Source organism: Euprymna scolopes, chromosome 1, assembly GCF_053919585.1.
Source record: "Euprymna scolopes isolate OS-2025 chromosome 1, ASM5391958v1, whole genome shotgun sequence".
Taxonomy (NCBI): Eukaryota; Metazoa; Mollusca; class Cephalopoda; order Sepiida; family Sepiolidae; genus Euprymna; species Euprymna scolopes.
Genome location: NC_136482.1, coordinates 147,768,901 through 147,790,715, shown reverse-complemented (window position 1 = coordinate 147,790,715; position 21,815 = coordinate 147,768,901). Strand labels below are relative to the sequence as shown.

The following is a 21,815-nucleotide window of genomic DNA, read 5'->3' as shown; positions in this document are numbered from 1 at the left end:
GGGTGGGAAGCTGGCAACAAACTAGCATGCAGTCGAGAAGGTAGTTGATGCAATAAATTAATTTATTGTTAGAGAAATAAAGGATAAGCATCAGCCCACATGCATGTACAGAGATATCATCAGATGCTATTCCGTAGTATTTACAATAAATCTGATTTAATGATACAATACTATAAAAACATGATACAAAAAAAAGAAGTGTGGGGGCGAGGAAGACAAAATGTCTATTATGAAATTACGTTTCCAAAGCATCATCATATTCATTGACAGCTTTCTTCAATGCATCTTCATCGTTGTTCTCCTTTGCCTGTTGCACCTAAAACAATAAAAAAAGAAATCAAACCTCAAATGTGAAAAAAGAAACAATGTCTGCACTTCAGTTATAGTCAGCTAACATACTTCCTGACTTCCAGAATTGAGTTGTCTCTCTTAGATTTATGACAGATCAAGACAAAGTTTTGCTTAGTCATAAAATTTGATTTCCTTGGTGAAAAAAATAAACTACTTGATCAATTGACGTGATTTTTGGAATATGACTTCTTTGTTCTGTGACGGATATGTACACCATAAAGTTTAAAGATTTTTCTGTTTTTTTTTGAAAATAGGTTTAATTCTAGATAAGCACCGGAAATACTTTTTAAAATTGTAAAATGTTAAGCAAAAGTTTAACTTACAAGTATGTATCCAAGAACGTTTTTTTTTCCTTGTTAGAATATTAATATACATTAGAGATTTTATTACAATTATTCCTTTTTTTTTTTTTTTAAATCTAATCTATATAGTTAAAAGAATTTTTATTGATAACATTTCCTGCAATATATTTCCATAGAAAATAGATAAACATTAGTAAAAAAAAAAAAAACCCACTATTTTGTTTTTGTTTAAATAAAACAACACATGCAATCTGCTGCACATAAGTGGATGAATAAACAAATAGGAACAACAGATTATTTTATAAACCCTTCAAAATATTAAAAAAGGATTTGTGGGGATATATATGATAATAGTTGATGCTATTATTGACATAATTAGATAAATATGGCATAATTACTTTGACACACCGGTTCCCATTTGATCACCAAAGTTAAGCAATACTGAACCTGGTCAGCACTAAAATGGGTGACAATTTGGGAATTTCAAGTGCTGTGCTTTCCACTTATCTTTTTTTTTTTTTTTTTTACAAGGGTGTCACCACTTATCAAGGCTCAGAGGCCACTCGAGGATAAGGGTTAATAGGTATACATTAGTCATTGTGATTTTAGCATAGTAAACAGTGGGAATTTTGTAACTTGGATTACTTAGGGGGACGATTCAATTAGAACTTGTTCACATTGGACATTTTCTTTTTTTTTTTTTTTCAAAGGTATCAACTCATTATCAAGGCCAAGAGGCCACTCAAGGATAAGGGTTAAAGAGTGTACAGTAGAAATTGGACAATATAATAATCATTAGTAATGAAAATTTGGTAAATTTGATAACTTATATGGAACGGCTCATCAAGAACTTATTTACGTTAGACTTGAAGACAACCATATTGTAGTCAGCCGGAAAGCAGGAAAACGGAAGACAATTCCACAGGCGTGCAGTTCTAATAAAAAAGCTTTGTTCATGGAATCTACGTTTAGGTTTAGGCACAGATAAAGAGTGGGGGGAATTATTGATAGTGTTTACAGCTAGACGAGTGTTTCTTGTGAAAGTTTTGCGAGGGGGGACCATAGATTGAAGCTCAGTCGAACACTTTCCATGAAAATAACGATACATCAGAGACAAACTCGCAACATCTCTTCTGTGAGATAGAGGTTGCAAGGAAGAGAAAAGGACATCTCCTACGAGGCTACGAAGTCTATTTTGAACTCTATCAAGGCAGGACAAGTCCTTTCTAGCAGCTCCTGCCCAGATGTGGCAACAGTATTCCATCCTTGGACGTACCTGGCTCTTATATAGATAGAGAATTGCATCAGCAGTGAGATATCTACTGGATCGATAGAAAGATCCCACCATTTTTCCAGCGGCCTTGGCAACAGATTTGATGTACGTCTTTGCATTGTTTCCAGTTGTCTAGCACTTCTCTTTGCCACTGGACTTAAGCAGTGCCGATTCAAGAGAGGTGTGGTTGGTGCTTGCGCAATCCTTGACTCACAATTACACAAGCAGTTACCCTTACAGGAGTTATACATTGTTTCTTGAGACTGAACAGAGGCATTGCAAAAGATAAATATTGATAAAAAGAAAAATGTGATAATTGCGATGAGAACACAGTGAGTTCAAAGTGACTGCAATGTCTGACTTGTCAGGTGGCCATTGAAAAGAGGGAAAAGCTGCATGCTTAGATTTGCCTGTTTTTGTAGGTGTTGATGATTTGCATGCATCAACACTGCCTCGTTTTAAAAGGATGCGATACGAGGAGAGTGAGGCTGACAGAAAAAATTTTGTAGACATGAACAAATGAGAGAGGGAGACAGAGTCGGACAGTTTGGATAGCAGTTTTGGAAGTTATTGTTCCAATGTTGTCCGAGTTTTTGACCGTTATGATGACCTCATTGTGCTATAAAACATTTTTTTCAGTTTCTTACAAAGAAAAAAGTTCTTACTCACAAAAAATATTTTATTTTTCAGATTATCACGAAATTGCATTGAAACATTAATTCCTATCATTACTAAAGTTAAGTAATGCTTAAAAATGGTCACTACTTGGATGGGTGACCGATTAGTAATAGCGGGTATCATCAGCTGTAAAAGTGAGTTTCTCTACTACTTCAATTATGTATGTTGTGAAAACAATAGAATAGCAATGTTGAATCAAGACAGGTAAGGTGGGATTGTGCAACCCTTGCTGCAATATAAGCTCATCACAAATTCGCCTTTTCAACGGGTATCCATTTATAATGCTGTTGTTACATATTAACATTCGGACCCAACATGTTGTGTCTGAGACAGTCGCACAGGAACAAAAACAGAAAACATTTGACTCAGTTTTCTCAGTTGAAATAAAAGGCATTTATTCATGGTACTTTCCAAGATACCGCATTGCATCTTCTTTTAAAAGTCTCTTAGTTTGCCATGCAGTAGAAAAAATTCTGCCATGTTGAACATGTGCTTCAAAAGTCTCTTACGCCACCAGGTGGCCACATATCCATCTCACGCCGGCACGTCTTGTCAGTCATCTTCCCCCTCCGCTTTTTCTTTCCTTTCTCATCCTCCACTGTGACACCACATTGCACACTGGCTTGGTCATTTGCATATGTGTTGGCGGCTGCTGCTATTAACGCGTCAGTGGCTCTGTTACACAGTCTCTAGAAAAAGTAAACTAGTCACAACAGAAAAGGAAACGTGTCACAACAGCAAAACAGAAACTAGTCATAAAAGAAAATGGAAATTAGTCACAAGAGAAAAAGGAAACGTGTCACAACAGAAAATGGAAATGAGTCACAACAGAAAAAAGAAACTAGTCACAACAGAAAAAAGAAACTAGTCACAACAGAAAAAGGAAATTAGTCACAAAAGAAAAAAGAAACTAGTCACAACAGAAAAAGGAAACTAGTCACAACAGAAAAAAGAAACTAGTCACAAAAGAAAAAAGAAACTAGTCACAACAGAAAAAAGAAACTAGTCACAACAGAAAAAAGAAACTAGTCACCACAGAAAAAGGAAACTAGTCACAACAGAAAAAAGAAACTAGTCACAACAGAAAAAAGAAACTAGTCACAAAAGAAAAAAGAAACTAGTCACAACAGAAAAAAGAAACTAGTCACAAAAGAAAAAAGAAACTAGTCACAACAGAAAAAAGAAACTAGTCACAACAGAAAAAAGAAACTAGTCACAAAAGAAAAAAGAAACTAGTCACAACAGAAAAAAGAAACTAGTCACAAAAGAAAATAGAAACTAGTCACAAAAGAAAAAAGAAACTAGTCACAAAAGAAAAAAGAAACTAGTCACAAAAGAAAAAAAAAACTAGTCACAAAAGAAAAAAGAAACTAGTCACAAAAGAAAAAAGAAACTAGTCACAAAAGAAAAAAGAAACTAGTCACAACAGAAAAAAGAAACTAGTCACAACAGAAAAAGGAAACTAGTCACAACAGAAAAAGGAAACTAGTCACAACAGAAAAAAGAAACTAGTCACAACAGAAAAAGGAAACTAGTCACAACAGAAAAAGGAAACTAGTCACAACAGAAAAAAGAAACTAGTCACAACAGAAAAAAGAAACTAGTCACAAAAGAAAAAAGAAACTAGTCACAACAGAAAAAAGAAACTAGTCACAACAGAAAAAAGAAACTAGTCACAAAAGAAAAAAAAAAAAGTCACAACAGAAAAAAGAAACTAGTCACAAAAGAAAAAAGAAACTAGTCACAACAGAAAAAAGAAACTAGTCACAACAGAAAAAAGGAAACTAGTCACAACAGAAAAAAGAAACTAGTCACAACAGAAAAAAGGAAACTAGTCACAACAGAAAAAAGGAAACTAGTCACAACAGAAAAAAGGAAACTAGTCACAACAGAAAAAAGAAACTAGTCACAAAAGAAAAAAGAAACTAGTCACAAAAGAAAATAGAAACTAATCACAACAGAAAAAAGAAACTAGTCACAAAAGAAAAAAGAAACTAGTCACAACAGAAAAAAGAAACTAGTCACAAAAGAAAAAAGAAACTAGTCACAAAAGAAAAAAGAAACTAGTCACAACAGAAAAAGGAAATTAGTCAAAACAGAAAAAGGAAACTAGTCACAACAGAAAAAGGAAACTAGTCACAAAAGAAAAAAGAAACTAGTCACAACAGAAAAAAGAAACTAGTCACAACAGAAAAAAGAAACTAGTCACAACAGAAAAAAGAAACTAGTCACAACAGAAAAAAGAAACTAGTCACAACAGAAAAAAGGAAACTAGTCACAACAGAAAAAAGAAACTAGTCACAACAGAAAAAAGAAACTAGTCACAAAAGAAAAAAGAAACTAGTCACAACAGAAAAAAGAAACTAGTCACAACAGAAAAAAGAAACTAGTCACAAAAGAAAAAAAAAAAAGTCACAACAGAAAAAAGAAACTAGTCACAAAAGAAAAAAGAAACTAGTCACAACAGAAAAAAGAAACTAGTCACAACAGAAAAAAGGAAACTAGTCACAACAGAAAAAAGAAACTAGTCACAACAGAAAAAAGGAAACTAGTCACAACAGAAAAAAGGAAACTAGTCACAACAGAAAAAAGGAAACTAGTCACAACAGAAAAAAGAAACTAGTCACAAAAGAAAAAAGAAACTAGTCACAAAAGAAAATAGAAACTAATCACAACAGAAAAAAGAAACTAGTCACAAAAGAAAAAAGAAACTAGTCACAACAGAAAAAAGAAACTAGTCACAAAAGAAAAAAGAAACTAGTCACAAAAGAAAAAAGAAACTAGTCACAACAGAAAAAGGAAATTAGTCAAAACAGAAAAAGGAAACTAGTCACAACAGAAAAAGGAAACTAGTCACAAAAGAAAAAAGAAACTAGTCACAACAGAAAAAAGAAACTAGTCACAACAGAAAAAAGAAACTAGTCACAACAGAAAAAAGAAACTAGTCACAACAGAAAAAAGAAACTAGTCACAACAGAAAAAAGGAAACTAGTCACAACAGAAAAAAGAAACTAGTCACAAAAAAAAAGAAACTAGTCACAACAGAAAAAGGAAACTAGTCACAACAGAAAAAGGAAACTAGTCACAACAGAAAAAAAGAAACTAGTTACAAAAGAAAAAAGAAACTAGTCACAACAGAAAATAGAAACTAGTCACAACAGAAAAAAGAAACTAGTCACAACAGAAAAAAGAAACTAGTCACAACAGAAAAAAGAAACTAGTCACCACAGAAAAAAGGAAACTATTCACAACAGAAAAAAGAAACTAGTCACAAAAGAAAAAAGAAACTAGTCACAACAGAAAAAGGAAACTAGTCAAAACAGAAAAAGGAAACTAGTCACAACAGAAAAAAGAAACTAGTCACAACAGAAAAAAGAAACTAGTCACAACAGAAAAAAGAAACTAGTCACAAAAGAAAAAAGAAACTAGTCACAACAGAAAAAGGAAACTAGTCACAACAGAAAAAAGGAAACTAGTCACAACAGAAAAAGGAAACTAGTCACAACAGAAAAAAGAAACTAGTCACAACAGAAAAAAGAAACTAGTCACAACAGAAAAAAGAAACTAGTCACAAAAGAAAAAAGAAACTAGTCCCAACAGAAAAAAGAAGCTAGTCACAAAAGAAAAAAGAAGCTAGTCACAAAAGAAAAAGGAAACTAGTCACAAAAGAAAAAGGAAACTAGTCACAACAGAAAAAGGAAACTAGTCACAACAAACAAATAGATGAAATTTTAAATCACCTGTTTTGTAAGTTTTCTCAGCATTTCAGTTTTTCTTGTCGCCATCTCATCCAGCCGATGATAGGCATCTTCTGGTGATGTCTGTCTGGTGATGACTGCTTCCAGAAAGTCATACAATTCCTGAATGAAAGTTTTAAGATGGATAATTAATGAGCGACACAATATTGCATATGACAGATTAAACAGGAGAATCATAAAGTGTACATACACATGGATATACACGATGGAACGATACATTTGTAGCCTTAAAGAAAACAACACTACAACTTGATTTTAAAACTTTTATTGAAAAATTCAATGCAGGTAACTTGGTTATGTAGTAGAACTGACATCTATTCAATGTAGCCATCTTCAGCCTCAATGACCTTCCTGATACGAGTCAGAAACTGGGATCATGGCTTTTCTACAAGCACCAGCGTGACCTCGGTGAATACTCAGCGGATGGTGGCAATCTGACTGGCTCTGTGGGAGGTCATGTTGATGATTTTCTTGACATATGAGCAAACGAAATAGTCCACCAGGTTCAGGTTGGAAGAGGATGGGGCGCAAAGAGAGAAGGATACAAAGTCATAGCACTCCTTCTGAAGCCAAGCCTGGGTCTCTTTGGACTTGTGCCAGGGTCTGCCAACAGCTAACTGATTGTATCAGAGAATCACCACATTCTTCAGCACATCCAGTTACACTTTGGTGTTGACTTTCAAGCTGATCCTGGAGATGTGAGGTGGCATGATGTGGCCCTCACTTGAAACCACACCAAAGACCATAACCGTGGCCGGAAATTTTGTTGAGCTGTGCCTTCAAGTGTAGAACTGTTCGGATTTGCATTTTGAAGGTGCTGGCAATGGTCCTGTTGTCATAACTTGGATCAGTATAGAGCATGAGTTGTACAGTGGCGCATCTCTGATCTTGCTCTTTTAACATTGTGTCACTTTCAGACATGATAGAAGGCTCCTATCGCTCTTGGGATTTATACAAAACTAGCCAACTTGTAGATGGTCTGCAACAAAAAAAAGAAAACCGATTTTCAACAAATGGAAATGGAATCCTGTTGTCTTTTCAATCATTCCATCCCGTATATATCAACCAAGAATAAAGAAAAAGTGAAAAATTTGAAGATAAAAAGCAATTTGGATTATTCAGACTACTATTCTCGTCTTAGTTGTTAAAGTAAGGGTTGTGTAATCCCCAACTACACTTAGTCTGATCCTGCATTGCTTAATTACAGTCATAAGGTGAAATCCATGACAACTGGAAAGATAAACAAGTTAAAAAATATGCTTCTTAAAGAATACTGGAGTTTATATTTATAGGTTGAAACCTTGTGAAAATAGCAACTCAGATGAGAACAGTAATCTAAATAATCCAAATCATCATAAATTTTAAAACATAAAAAGAAAATTTACAATGAGAAAAACATTTTGGTAATATTTCCAATAAAGAATAATCAAATATGATCAAAATAATTTTAAAAAAAAATGATCAAAAGCCTTTTTCAAGAAATTGTAAATGTTTATAAACTTACTCCTATAATTTTTTTGTCTATAGTTGACTCATGGCAATTGTAATGAAATGCTTGTTGCCTATGTGTAATAGCAACTGCACAGACCAAAGTGGACCACTGGAGAGACTGGGGCTTATTATTAAATTTCTGCACGGTGACAAATGTTTCTATGTCTGCTTTTAGTTACCTCTTTTGTGTACTGTTCAGGAAATAAAAAAAGTTTTTGCCCCAAAGTGCATCCCTTATAAGATTTTTTGAAAGATTTTGAATCAACACATTTAGTAATAAACCATGTTTTGAGTATAGTGTTTTTGGTTTGAGTTCAGAGGTTTATGGTGATATTAATCTTTATTATATAGTGATCAGCATTTCTGAGTGCGCTATAGGTATCTGACACAAGTTCCAGGCAGTACGATGAAGAATAGATCATGAAATAAGGCTTGCTGGTCCTCACAATCTGGGAGGGTGGTCAGAAAAATAACAGTGTGAGAGGGAATGTGCAATGTAGTGTTAATAGCTGAGTCTGTGTGGTTTCACAAGCCAAGTCAATTTCTATAATGGACATTAAAGTTTCCAAATATATAGATTTGGATGCTTGTATCCAAAGATAATACTGTTGGAGTAGCAATACACATGAGTGATAAAACGCTTTGGATAATCACAGATTTCAAGGGGATTCTGCTAAAATCATCATATTTTAAAAACCAAAGCACTTGTTGAGAATTATTAAATAATAATGTACATTTTACATTTTATATTTTAAGAGTTTTAAGCAAATACAGTGATAAAAATGTGAACATCATAAAACAGAGTTTTCAGTAAGGTTTTGTAAAGACCCCCACCCCCAACTCCTGGCAGTTAATCTATAATAATCTGAAGATTTAAAAGCAAAATTAAATAAAAATTTCATGAGATGATAGGGAGGACATGTTGCATATGCCTACCCGATTATCGAATAAGCTTATAGCATAAAAATAAGATAATCCTGGAAAAAAAAAAGGTTGCCACTCACCGGTGTTAAATATTTGTATGTAAGGTGTGCATTCTCGGCTAATACGTCAGCAGCCAAATCAAAATACTAGAAAATAAAAACAGAAGAAAAAAAATTAACCCCTTAAGGAAGAAAAAAATAAAAATAAAGAATCTATGTACCCAAGAATTTCTAGATGTCTTCATTTATCACTGGTCAGTGTTTGGTCAGTACAGATCACAATGAATACTCAAGAACTGTCTGTCCTGAGCCAGTCTCATTCAATTGTGTTCCAGATCTCATCAGAGAAAATCAGACTAGTTGGCAGAATGCAGACATTAGTTATTTGTGCTCTAGGCGGGATAGTCTTCTTCTTAAACCAAATTGATTGCATCAACCACTTTGTTGCTAACCATAGCTTTTCACTGCTTAAGTGGTTAGCCCAGTTGATACTGCTGACCATGTACTGTTACCACCAATCTACAAATTCAGGATAAAAAACACTTATTTATAACTTTAATTTTTTCTGATTATTATTATTCACATTTGAACCATTAAAAAAAAAATTGAATGACATTTCTAAAAAATAATTATATGCTTTTAAACACATTAAATAGATCATTTTTGAATATTGTTTGAACTGGCAAATTTTAATAAAATATGCAGGACACACGCATTAAATAACTAAACAAAATAAATTATCAGATAAATTAGGTTCGATTTTGTATAAAGAAGACAAATTTAAAAATTATAATAAATCACTAAACCAATTATTTCATATTCAGTTGTTTTTCTTGAAATTAGAATGTATAGACTTTAAATGCTTTACTTCAAAATATTTGATTACTATTTTTTATTTGATTACTAAATTCAAAAATAAAATGATATATGGCAAGAAGAGAAAACGGACATGCAAGAAAATATAAAAAAGTTTTTTCCATTGCTTATTTGAACACAAATTGTAAAAAGACCTACAAACACTCGGGCAACGCCGGGTACCCCCCACCCCCTGCTAAGCAGGGTTTTTTAACGTTTGTTTTTCTGGGTTTTTTTTTTACTTCGCTTATTCTTTTCTTAGGTTTTCATTAACACCCCTACCCCTGCCCGACCACACACACCGAAAAACACCCAGGCAATGCCGGGTACCCCTCGCTAGTATATATAGATAATATAAATTCAACTGTCTGTTTAAATATATGTATGTATGTCTGCCTAAAACTTTTGATAGAGGCAACAGATTTTCACAAGATCAGTATCATTTTGAAGCTCAGCCCTTCGGATGACAAATATTGAAAAATTAGTTAAAAACATTAATTCCTTTACCCTCAACTGGGCACCTTTCTACAAGGAGAGGTCGCTTTTTTCGCCAATATTTTCGAAAGTCATATCTTCTTTTCGATTGACTAGCCTTAATTTAAACCTTTGCCACTTCCAGTTAGGCGATGGGCACAATGGCAAAGACGTTACATTTTTTTTTTTGCACATTCTTTTCCTCCTTAATACTGGTACTGGTTCGAGCCAGCCTGCCTGCCTACTACCACTTTTTTTTTTTGCACAACACACACCTCCAAACACCCGGGCAACGCCGGACACCCAGGCTAGTAAACTATAATACTTTATTTGGATTCTTTGTTTTCATCTTCAGTCTTATTTGCACAATGTTTTGGTCGATGTAATACATGGAGAGATTGAATGGTCGAGCATGGAGGGAAAAATAAAAACCATTTGCCCTTATGAGATCAAGTAAAAATTGTAGACAGAGAAGAATGATGGAGAGTAACATAATTCAAAGAAGCCATGTATATGCTGGACAATAATCAACTACTAAGCAGTATTGAATTTAATGCAGTATGGGAACCATTAATTATAACTAATAGATAATAGATAAACAGTATTAAGTAGGTAGTAATAATAATATGTATATGGGGGAAGAGATGGCTGGTTACTTTTAATGCATCTAAAACCAAGCTTCTATCTTTACATCATCAATGTTCTGATCCCCATCTGGCATCAATTGAAATGGATGGTGCTCGTCTTGAGGAGGCTCCATGTTTTGACAAGCTTCTGGGCTTGACCTTTACTCCTGATTTGAAATGGAACACGTACATCCAATCTGTTGCCACGGTCATTGGGAAAATAGTGGGATCGTTCTACTGCTCCAGTAGATATCTCACAGTTGATGCAATTCTCTATCTGTATAAAAGCTAAGTATGTCCAAGGATGGAGTACTGTTGCCACATCTGGGCAGGAGCTTGACAGAGTTCAAAATAGACTTCGTAGCTTAGTGGGAGATGCCCTTTTCTCTTCCCTGCAACCTCTTTCCACAGAAGAGATGTTGTGAGCTTGTCTTTGTTTTATCGTTATTTCCATGGTAAGTGCTCATCTGAGCTCTAATCTCTGCCCCCCCCCTCTCGCCAATCTTTCACGAAAAACACCCATTTAGCTCAAACCACTGTCAATAATTTTCCCCACTCTTTATTTGTGCCTAAATCAAAATGTAGATTCCATGAACAAACCTTCTTTCTTAGAACTGCACGCCTGTGGAACTCTGTTCCATTTGCCTGCTTCCCAGCTGACTACAACTTGGTTGTCTTCAAGTCCAACATAAACATTCTTTACCAAATTTCCATTACTAATGATTACTACTATATTATGCCATTGACTACTCTACACTCATTAACCCTTATCCTCAAGTGGTCCCCGGGCCTTGATAAGTGGTGACTCCTATGTAAAAAAAAAAAAAAAAATAGCGATATTTACATCTAGGAAGCAAATAGGTTTAAGGCTCCTAAAATTTGTACTAGAATTGTTTGCAAGGATAAAATACTTGTAAAATTCAACTGTAAAAGTGACACTATTCTGGTGGTTGAATGTTCAATACTCGGTGTGAGTGACACCCAAAATACAATTGCGAATTACTTAGGACTTCTACCCAGTCATGTCTGATGGAATGAGAGCATGCTACCCCCATGGATTAAATAAAGGGTCCCATTCCAGAGATTATTAAGTTCAACGAAAAGATTCCAGAGTTACAGAAAGATTCTTGAGTTTGACAAGATACATTTTAAGAAAGTCAGAGGTTACATCGACTCAAACGTTATGAAAATGACACTCAAGATGAGAACAGTAGTCTGATGAATCCAAATAATATGAATAATCAATCCTCATCTAAAAAAATTAGAACCATGAAATATTGTTAGTGGAAAATTGAATGTAATTTTTGTACTTAGTTAAGACTTGTTGAATACTTGCTATTCAATATACATTGGGTAAAAGTATCACTAAAAGTGAATATTACAAAAAAAAAAAAAAAAAAAAATGATGTTTCGTTATTAAAGTTTATCATTGTTCATTTGTATTTGGGTGAAATTGAAACTAAATACCGCAAAGACGGCATTGAATTGTTGGAGAAGCAGTGGAATCTGTGTGTCACCAATTTAATGGATGTTCAAAGTGTTGCAAGTCAAAAGGTTTAAAATCCTTTAAATATGAAAATAAACCTTTTTAATTAACGAGCGACACAATTGGAGAGAAAATATGTCATTCCTAGATATTTTCTACTCTATCATTTGACATTTAAATATGTTTTTTTTTTCCTTGTGCACTCTGTAACTTCATGTTTGTATTCCATTGCTTTCTTTTCTGTTTGCACTTTAACCTGTCTGGCACAAGGCTGTTTGCCTTAAGTGCTATCCTCTGATCATGTATTAGGTAAAACAGAATGCCATATAGACATCAGAAAGAACAAAAAATTCCAGCGACACTTTCTAACTGAAATAATTTTTTATCCAACTGAAATAATTTTCTATCCAACTGAAATAATTTTTTATCCAACTGAAATAATTTTTTATCCAACTGAAATAATTTTCTATCCAACTGAAATCATTTTCTATCCAACTGAAATAATTTTTTATCCAACTGAAATAATTTTTTATCCAACTGAAATAATTTTTTATCCAACTGAAATAATTTTTTATCCAACTGAAATAATTTTTTATCCAACTGAAATCATTTTCTATCCAACTGAAATCATTTTTTATCCAACTGAAATAATTTTTTGTATCAAAGAAATAATTTGTCGGATTCTCTCTCGAGTTAGCATTAGTTTGAATAGTGACTGTTTGGTTTTTGCATTTCTGATTTGTTGGTTGCTTGCTTGCTTTTTAACGGCACATCAACTTCTCTGGTTATTTAATGCCTAAGGTGTTGTTTATGAATTGTTATTTGGAATCTTTATAGGGGTTATTTGGTATAAGCTATTTTTAAATTTTCCAGTATAGGTCGATTGTTTTCAAGAAGTTTAAGATGTTTTCTATTTGTATAGTGTTGAAAAATTCTTTTAAGTTGCTTACTTGATAATATTGAGATCTTGTCGTTTCGAATTCCTTGCACTCAATTAAGATGTGTTTAACTGATAAAGGTGCATGGCAGAGTATACATATCGGAGGATCTTCCCCTTTTGAAAGGTAGGTGTGGGCATTAAAGGTATGGCCTATTCGTAGCCGGGCTAGGGTTATCTCTTCGTTTCTCTGTTTCCTGTATCCCTGTGGCTATTCTCTGATGGTAGGGGATATGTTGCATTTCTGGATATTTGGATGACAAAGCTATTGAGAAGTTTTGTTACCTTGTGATACCATTTGAGTACAGGGTTTTCTAGCAAGTGTTAAAAATAAGTTCAGGGAACTTCTACCTTTCTAACCAGCAGAACATTATTACTATTGATCAAAAGAAACATCTATCAGGCATACGCATGCAGTGTGATGATCTATGAAGTGAAACCTAGCTAGTGAGGGTTGAGGACAAGCTAAAAGAAATAATGAAATCCCTTGGAAGAAAGAGAGGAGGGAGGATGATATATAGAGAGAGGGAGTACAAGAGAGAAAAAGGAGGAAAGGTTGAAGGTGGGGGAAAGGGAGGGATGATGTGTTAGAAAAACTGAGTTTATAATTGGAAGAAAGAGAGGAGAGAGGATAATATATATAGAGAGAAAGAATAAGAAAGAAGAAGAAAAGAGAGAGAGGGAGGAAAGAGAGGAATGATGCGATAGAAAAACTGAGTTTATACTTACTTCATATTTGATATAAAGAATTAGTAGATTGGCAAAAGTCACCGGTGGGAACGCCAATTGCTGCATGAGAAATTGAAGCTTCCTAAAACCTTGCGTTGGTTCATTGTCCATGTTTATAAGTGCCTGATTGTGCAGCGTTACAACATCAAGTTCTTCTTCAGCCCTCGGTGGCATATCTGTTAAAGCCTCATGTGCAGCTTTTACTACGAAACAAAAACAAAATCAAAAAAGTTACAGCATTCATTACTAAAATCGTAATCAAAAATTACATTTTCTTTTCCTAAAAAAAAAAAAAACACTGAATGTGTAACTCGCAAGTTTACAATTATTACACAAAGAATCACCTCTAATCAAACATACTGTATTAGATATTTAAAAAAGCACGGAATGTTCTTTTAAAAAATTTTTTTTTTCATATTTAAAGAATTTTAAACCTTTCGACTCGCAACACTTCGAACATTCATCAAATTAGCGGCACATAGATTCCACTGCTTCTCTAACAATTTAATGCCATTTTTGTAGAATGATTTGTCTTTGGCATCAAAATTATCCTCAGTTTCCAATATCCCTTCTTCTTATAGTCAAATCTCTTTCCCTGGAGCATTCTTTTGAGGTCTGTAAACAACCAGTAGTCACTGGGAGTGACTTTCACCTGCTGTTGTTTATAGACATACGCTTTTCAGGCTGATATGCGAATAGGTATGTTGTGCGCACACACACACACACAAATATTCATCAATAATGCACCGCTTATTTGCTCTTGTCTTAGCTTTAGATTTATTTAACAGATGGTAGCTCTACTTCTTGTTTCACATTCTCTATCTACCCTTCTCTTGCGCTTGAATTGACGATGTAGACAGACAAAAAATGTTGTTTGCCTCGACAGGTGTAACCTTCATTCCAAGGCAAGATGGCACATGTATGCATTAACAAACTTATGTAAACACTGGAGACATACCCATTCACAATGAACTTATTGAAATTTTTCCTGTTCATATATATACACGAGCAAAAAGTTAAAACATGTTAAAAAACACTTTGAAAAAGAGTTAAAAACATATTTAATCTGAAAAGGAAACACTTATTTTATATATATATATATATATATATATATATATATATATATATACACAACAAGCTACACTTGCCACTGGTATTTAACAATGCCGACTCAGGAGAGGTATGGTTGGAGACTATGCACCTCGTGCCACAAAAAATTTCATGCGCAGGCACCCTTACAATGGATATCTATAGTCTGTTAAGACTGAAGGAGGCCACCAAAAAAATTCATCTATTGTCAAATATCGATGCAAAAACTCTTGCTGCATGTATACAGTTGCAAACAACACTCTAAATTGTTGATGTGTCGTTTTTTTATCGACTGTGAGCAAATGCGGCATCTACTTTGAACACAGCTTTCTTATGAACAAATGTTCAGGGAAAATGGTAATGATTTTTAACTGCTTTGTCATCTCATGTTTGCAATATATAATACTAGATATTTTGCCCATTTTTCATGGGCAAAAGTTAAGATTTGTTGACTCGTTGAGTGTTTTATGCAAAATTGATGGGTTAATATGATTGAATCTGGGCTGATTTTTGTATTAAATTCAAATCCCTATCAATTTCCCAACAGTGCATCAAATGAATACAATAATACTTAGCTCACTGCTCCTTATCATAAAGTTTCATAGAAAATTCCAGCCAGACCGGCACAGTAGTTTCCAAGAAAATTCTTGAGAAAATGTGGTATTGTGGTGACTAATAACTATTAATCCCTAACTGTCTATTGAATGAATAACATAATACTTAGTTTTCTGCATCTTATCATAACAAAAGATCATACAAAATTGCAGCTAGATCAACTAAGTAGTTTCCAAGAAAAAGTAAAACGGATAGACATATATATATATATATATATATATATATATATATATTTATTTATATATATATATATATATATTTATATATAAAGACAAATTGAATAATTTTGTCAAAGTTAAAACAAGTATAAATGTAAGTATTAATAGTTATATAACAATCACAACCAGACGAAAAAGTTCAATATTCAAGATAAGAGCAAGAATATAAAAAAAATTGATTTAATTTGTTATAAATATTTATTTTTCAACAAATACAAATAGGAAAAATGTTTAATTATTTTATTTGTATTCTTTGACAAAAAATAAATTTGTTGTAAATTTTAATTTCCAGAGTTTAAATCCAATACACACACACACACACATTTATATATATATATATATATATATATATATATATATATAAATGAAATTTTAGTAAAATGAAAAGCATTGTTGCACTGAAACAAAGTCAGCGTGTTAATCAAGCCTGAAGTTTTTCTCATCTTATTTTTTGTAAAAATACATAGCCACATACAAACAGAAAGAAAGAGAAATATAATATAGACTGTAGTATACTTCCAAATATTGAATCAAATGAATGGAGCTTGCATGATGTTGCGTATGTTCAATGGCAGGGAGAAATCTAAAATGACTGAAACTAAGTTGAGAAAAAGCAACAAAAAAAAAAAAATGGTGTTTTTCAGCTTTTACCTTTTTTGAAACTAGTTTTTTTTTTTTTTTTTACCAAAGTTGAAGAGTCTAATCTACTCTGTCATTTTTCCCATAGCATGGGAGACTATGATTAATTCATACCTCTCACAAAAAGTGGCTTTAGAGCCATTTCTTAAATAACTTATTGGTCTTCCAAAATGCTTTTCCATCTAAGTATTGAGCAAACTGAACATTGTTCCGATTTGGTAATCTAACCTGAGAAAGACATAATGATTGATCAAAATTGTAAAGGTACAAATCTAAATGTGAATGAAATGACAAACGATTAAATCAATTCATGTGAGTGAACAAACAAGCAATGATGGCAACCTTCTGTCTAATGAGACAATGGTGTTCTGCATCTAGTTTGGTGCACTGCAACGTCTGCTGTAGTTACAAAGTCAAAACTGGAGTTGCATCTCAAGATGCAGACCTGGGTAGGTGATAAGGAGACAGGTTTGCTTAGTTACCAGGGTCTCTTTCTTGGCGTAGCAGAAAGTCCAACAGAAAGGCAAGCCAATACGGTCAGAGGCAGCAGAGCAGCAGGAGTTACTGGAAAAGTGTTGAAGTGCTTCACCATCCGCCTATCGGGACTCCAAACCAAATTTTTTTTATCAGAAGTTACTCCTTTAACCTTAGCCTTTCTCAAGGCATCCACGAGGCAGCAATGAGTCTCTTGATAAAAAATGTTGATCTGAGCATATATAAATCATTACCGAAAAGGACTTTAAAATTTGCATTGAATCAAAACTATTTTCAAGTTGGCTTCAGACTAACATTTTGTATCGGCCACCATTGAATTGAGGAAAGATCTACTTAAATTTCAACAAGATTGAAAAACTTTTAATTTATATTTACTTACGATTTTTCATTTGGTATTCAATGGCTGCCTTCAGGTTGAAAGCTTGTACCAAACCTGTTTCCTCTAAGAGCAAGCTGTTCCCTACACTCCTCGTGTCCAAACCCATTGTTGTCATTCCAACAGCAAGATCTAACAGAAAGAGAAATTTATATATATATATATATATATATATATATATATATATATATATATATATAAAAATAAAGAAACAAATTTATAAGAAACCTCATTTCCTTCCATTAGTCAATACACTGTTGATGTAAAATACAACACAAGCTATAATCAGATGATATGTTGATGTTTCAAAAACAAAAGTCACATGACACTAATGCTTGAAAGAGTAATAAATGATTTTAACTATAAACTCTTATACTTTAAGATTTCTGCAACATTTTCTTGTGCATAAAAGGAGGGATTTTAAAGAAGGGGAGGGACATTTTTAAAAAATTATATAACACAAATTCTTCAGACATTATTCTGCACACACAATTATGAGATTATGAGAATTAGAATAGGTATGGATGAACCAACGAATCTATAATTTCTCTCCATTCCTTCTAAATGCATGATAATTATAGCAAATTAGCAACAGTGACAATAAGGGTTTAAACAAATATCACATATAGAATTAAATAAGAGACACACAGAGAAGCATCTATAAATGTGTTAGTAAAAAAAACAATTAAAATCAAGAAGTAACAAAGAAAAAAAAAAGCTTGCAAAAAGAAACCAGAAATAAAGAATAGAATAGAATACTAAGAATATGTGTATATATCGTTGGCACTATTGGGTTGGTATTATTTGACTGGCTTAGTTTGCAGGACAGTTGGAGAAAGATTAGCGCTTATAGTCTTCTCTAACTAAAGCAAAATCATATTTTTATCAATAAATGCATGCAAGGTTTCTATTGATGAATCAGGATTTTACAATTTTGTTTGCATGGTTTTCTGGTTTATAGACTCCTCACTCTGAATCATGGTAAATATAAGAAACGCTTCTGCTACGAGACATCCAATCCATCAACTTGCGACACAAATCCGATTAGATTAGATTAGATTATAACACCTCAAGATAGAATAAAGAATGGCTAGAACTAAATATTTTTATTCTGTTTTATTAAAAGCTCTTTAATTAATTCTGGTTTTAAAATAGTTTTAAAACAGTTCCACTGAATTGGTGATTCCTCATCGCTCCGTATTACTTACCTGGATAATCCTGGACTCCTTTCTCGATAATCTCATTGATATACTTGGCAGAGGCACTATATTGTTTCATCATGTAAAAACAAACAGCGATGTTGTAGCAAATGTCAGCTTTATAACCAGATATCCGCAGAGCTGCCACAAACTTATTACAGGCTTCTTCATAACGATTCTCCTGAAATCGAAACAAAAACATTCAAAACGTACAGCAAATCAAAAACTAGAATTAAAAAGACAGAGTTTAATTTTGACTAGTCGTTTTTAATCAGCCTTTCATATTTTAAGCGTAAATTACAAAATAATAATATGAGAGTATTGGTTATAGAATAATTGTTGAGATTCAAGAATAAATATAACAGAAGTTCTCACTTAAAACCATATATAATCTATATAATTATAAAACTCTGTGGACCGTCCGACCGTGCTTGCTAGTATCTTGTCTCTGACTATCGGGTAATTTCATCTTTTAATAAAGGGATGACAGGTGAATATATATATATATATATATATATATATATATATATTCACCTGTCATCCCTTTATATATATATATATATATTTATATATATATATATATATATATTTATATTTATATATATATATATATATATATTCACCTGTCATCCCTTTATATATATATATATATATATATATATATATATATATATATATATATATATATTTATATATATATATATATATTCACCTGTCATCCCTTTATATATATATATATATATATATATATATATATATATATATATATATATATTTATATATATATATATATATTCACCTGTCATCCCTTTATATATATATATATATATATATATATATATATATATATATATATATTTATATATATATATATATATATATATATATATATATTTATATTTATATATATATATATATATATTTATATTTATATATATATATATATATATATTTATATTTATATATATATATATATATATATATATATTTATATTTATATATATATATATATATATATATTTATATTTATATATATATATATATATATATATTTATATTTATATATATATATATATATATATATATTTATATTTATATATATATATATATATATTTATATTTATATATATATATATATATATTTATATTTATATATATATATATATATATATATATATTTATATTTATATATATATATATATATATATATATATATATATATATATATATATATATATATATATATATATATATATACTAGCAAAAGTACCCGTCGTTGACTGGGTTACAAAACAGGCTACAGAAAATGGACTCTGATTTATGAAAATATGATAGGTTATGAAAAGGAAGGGTTGTAAATTTGGGTTGAATTTGGGGGTATCAAAACCAAAGCAAAATATGATGAAAGTAAAAATAAAATAGATAAACCTCATAATTTATTATACCATACCTGTTCACACTGAAACATTTATCACAATATTCTGTGGATCTATATTAAACAACCTTGTTAAACTTTGTGACATATTTCCATTCTATGGAGGTCAGGTGCGAACGAACACCCCATAATTTTATTATACCATATTTCTTCAAACAGAAACATAATTATCAAAGTATACTTACACAGATAGATATGAAAAATCTTTATTAAAGTTTGTGCCTATTTCCATTCTATGGAGGCCAGGCGCGAATGCAGACCCCACAATTTTATTATACCATCCCTATTTAAGTTAAAACATACTTATCAAAATATTCTTATGTACATCTATATCAAAAACACTTGTAAACGTTTTTTTATTTTTTTTTTTATTTCCATACTTTGTGGACCAGGCGCGAACGCAGACCCCACAATTTTAATGAACCACTCTTCTGCTAGATCAAACATACCCATTCCTGTGTCTCGATACATCTTCTATCATTATATGTAATCAGTTTTTTAAAATAGTCAACCATATAGGAGCCTATTCGTGACCAGACACACACACACACATACACACACAGACATTCAGCTTTATATTATAGATATCTATAATATAAAGCTGAATGTGTGTGTGTGCTTACATATTTATATATCTGTACATTTACATCTCTCTCTCTCTCTCTATATATATATATATATATATATATATATATATATATATACATGTAAGGCCCAATATATAAAATCAACAGTATGTTCTTTGATATGACAGAGGTGCATTCGAAATGCATATTTCTGTTTAAAGTACAACTGCACCATGATACTTGACATTTTCATTTTGAACTTTAAAACAAGCTATTATCACTGCACAAACAGTAGGGCCAGGCACATAAAATCAACAGTAGGTCCTTTTATATGATTGGAGTGCATCTGAAATGAATGTTTCTGTTTAGAGCTTGACTTTTGCATTTAAAACTTTAAAGGGAGGAATCATGGGATAGAAAAATTGAGTTTATACTTACTTCATTTAAAGTTTAATACAAGCCATAATGGCTTTTTCATTTTAGGAAATTAGCATTAGATTCTCTACAGTGGAATGTAGACTACAATGTATCGTGGACTAAGTCACTGTGAGGAGGCATGTGAAGCTTCCTCCTCATGCACCCCAATGGGTCCCCAACTGAAGCAGGCAATCAATCGATTTGATTGAAAAATGGGCAATTTCACTGATTTCGATAACAATAAAAATATAGGAGTGTGAAACATTCGTTGATCATCATTCAATCCTAGACAATGTCTCTGCTAGTGAGATGATAAAATAGAGATTGAAATCCTGAATGTTTACAATATTTCCAAAATGATAAAATCCAAATTTTTAACATGATAAACAACAGCAATAGAAAGATAAAAGGCAGAAGCAATGATGTTGATGCGTTGATGTAATGTTTCATAGTTAAGTGATTAAATGCTTACCTTAAACAAAATACACGCTCGGTTGATTTCTGTGTCTGGATCTTGAGAAGGGCATTGATCCACAAGAGCCTAAAGACAAGATTTGGGGAAAAATAAACTTTACATTGAAATCAAATGTGAAGTATTTGTAATTTGCTTAACTCATTTATTCATGACCGTTTGGATTTTTCTCAAATTTACTTCAGACAAACTGTTAAACATTGATCGGGGTACATCTACTAATATCTAGTGTTGGGATTGGAAAATAGGAAACAATTCAGACAAGTGTTCATCGGATTGACCCTGCCAAGTCATGAAAATTGGAAGTCATGAAGCGTCTTGATATGAGGCCAGACATGACTAACAGAAAGCATGGCTGTCAAAGAACCGTCATTACTTAGTGAAACTTAAACGAGACAAAATATTTTTTAA

At 32.2% G+C, this 21,815-nt stretch overlaps 1 protein-coding gene across 1 annotated transcript in view; it reads right to left on the bottom strand.

The window, feature by feature from the left end:
• The window catches only part of LOC145276573 (intraflagellar transport protein 70A-like), a 60,271-nt gene that overhangs the window by 18,609 nt on the left and 19,847 nt on the right, over positions 1-21,815 (bottom strand). The window contains exons 5-11 of the mRNA XM_080127770.1: positions 21,405-21,473; positions 18,524-18,695; positions 17,319-17,447; positions 13,884-14,086; positions 8,858-8,923; positions 6,345-6,464; positions 240-316 (exon numbers count right to left, since the gene is read on the bottom strand). Coding sequence (XP_079983896.1) covers positions 240-316; positions 6,345-6,464; positions 8,858-8,923; positions 13,884-14,086; positions 17,319-17,447; positions 18,524-18,695; positions 21,405-21,473 — 836 coding nt within the window. The remainder of the gene's footprint in view (positions 1-239; positions 317-6,344; positions 6,465-8,857; positions 8,924-13,883; positions 14,087-17,318; positions 17,448-18,523; positions 18,696-21,404; positions 21,474-21,815) is intronic.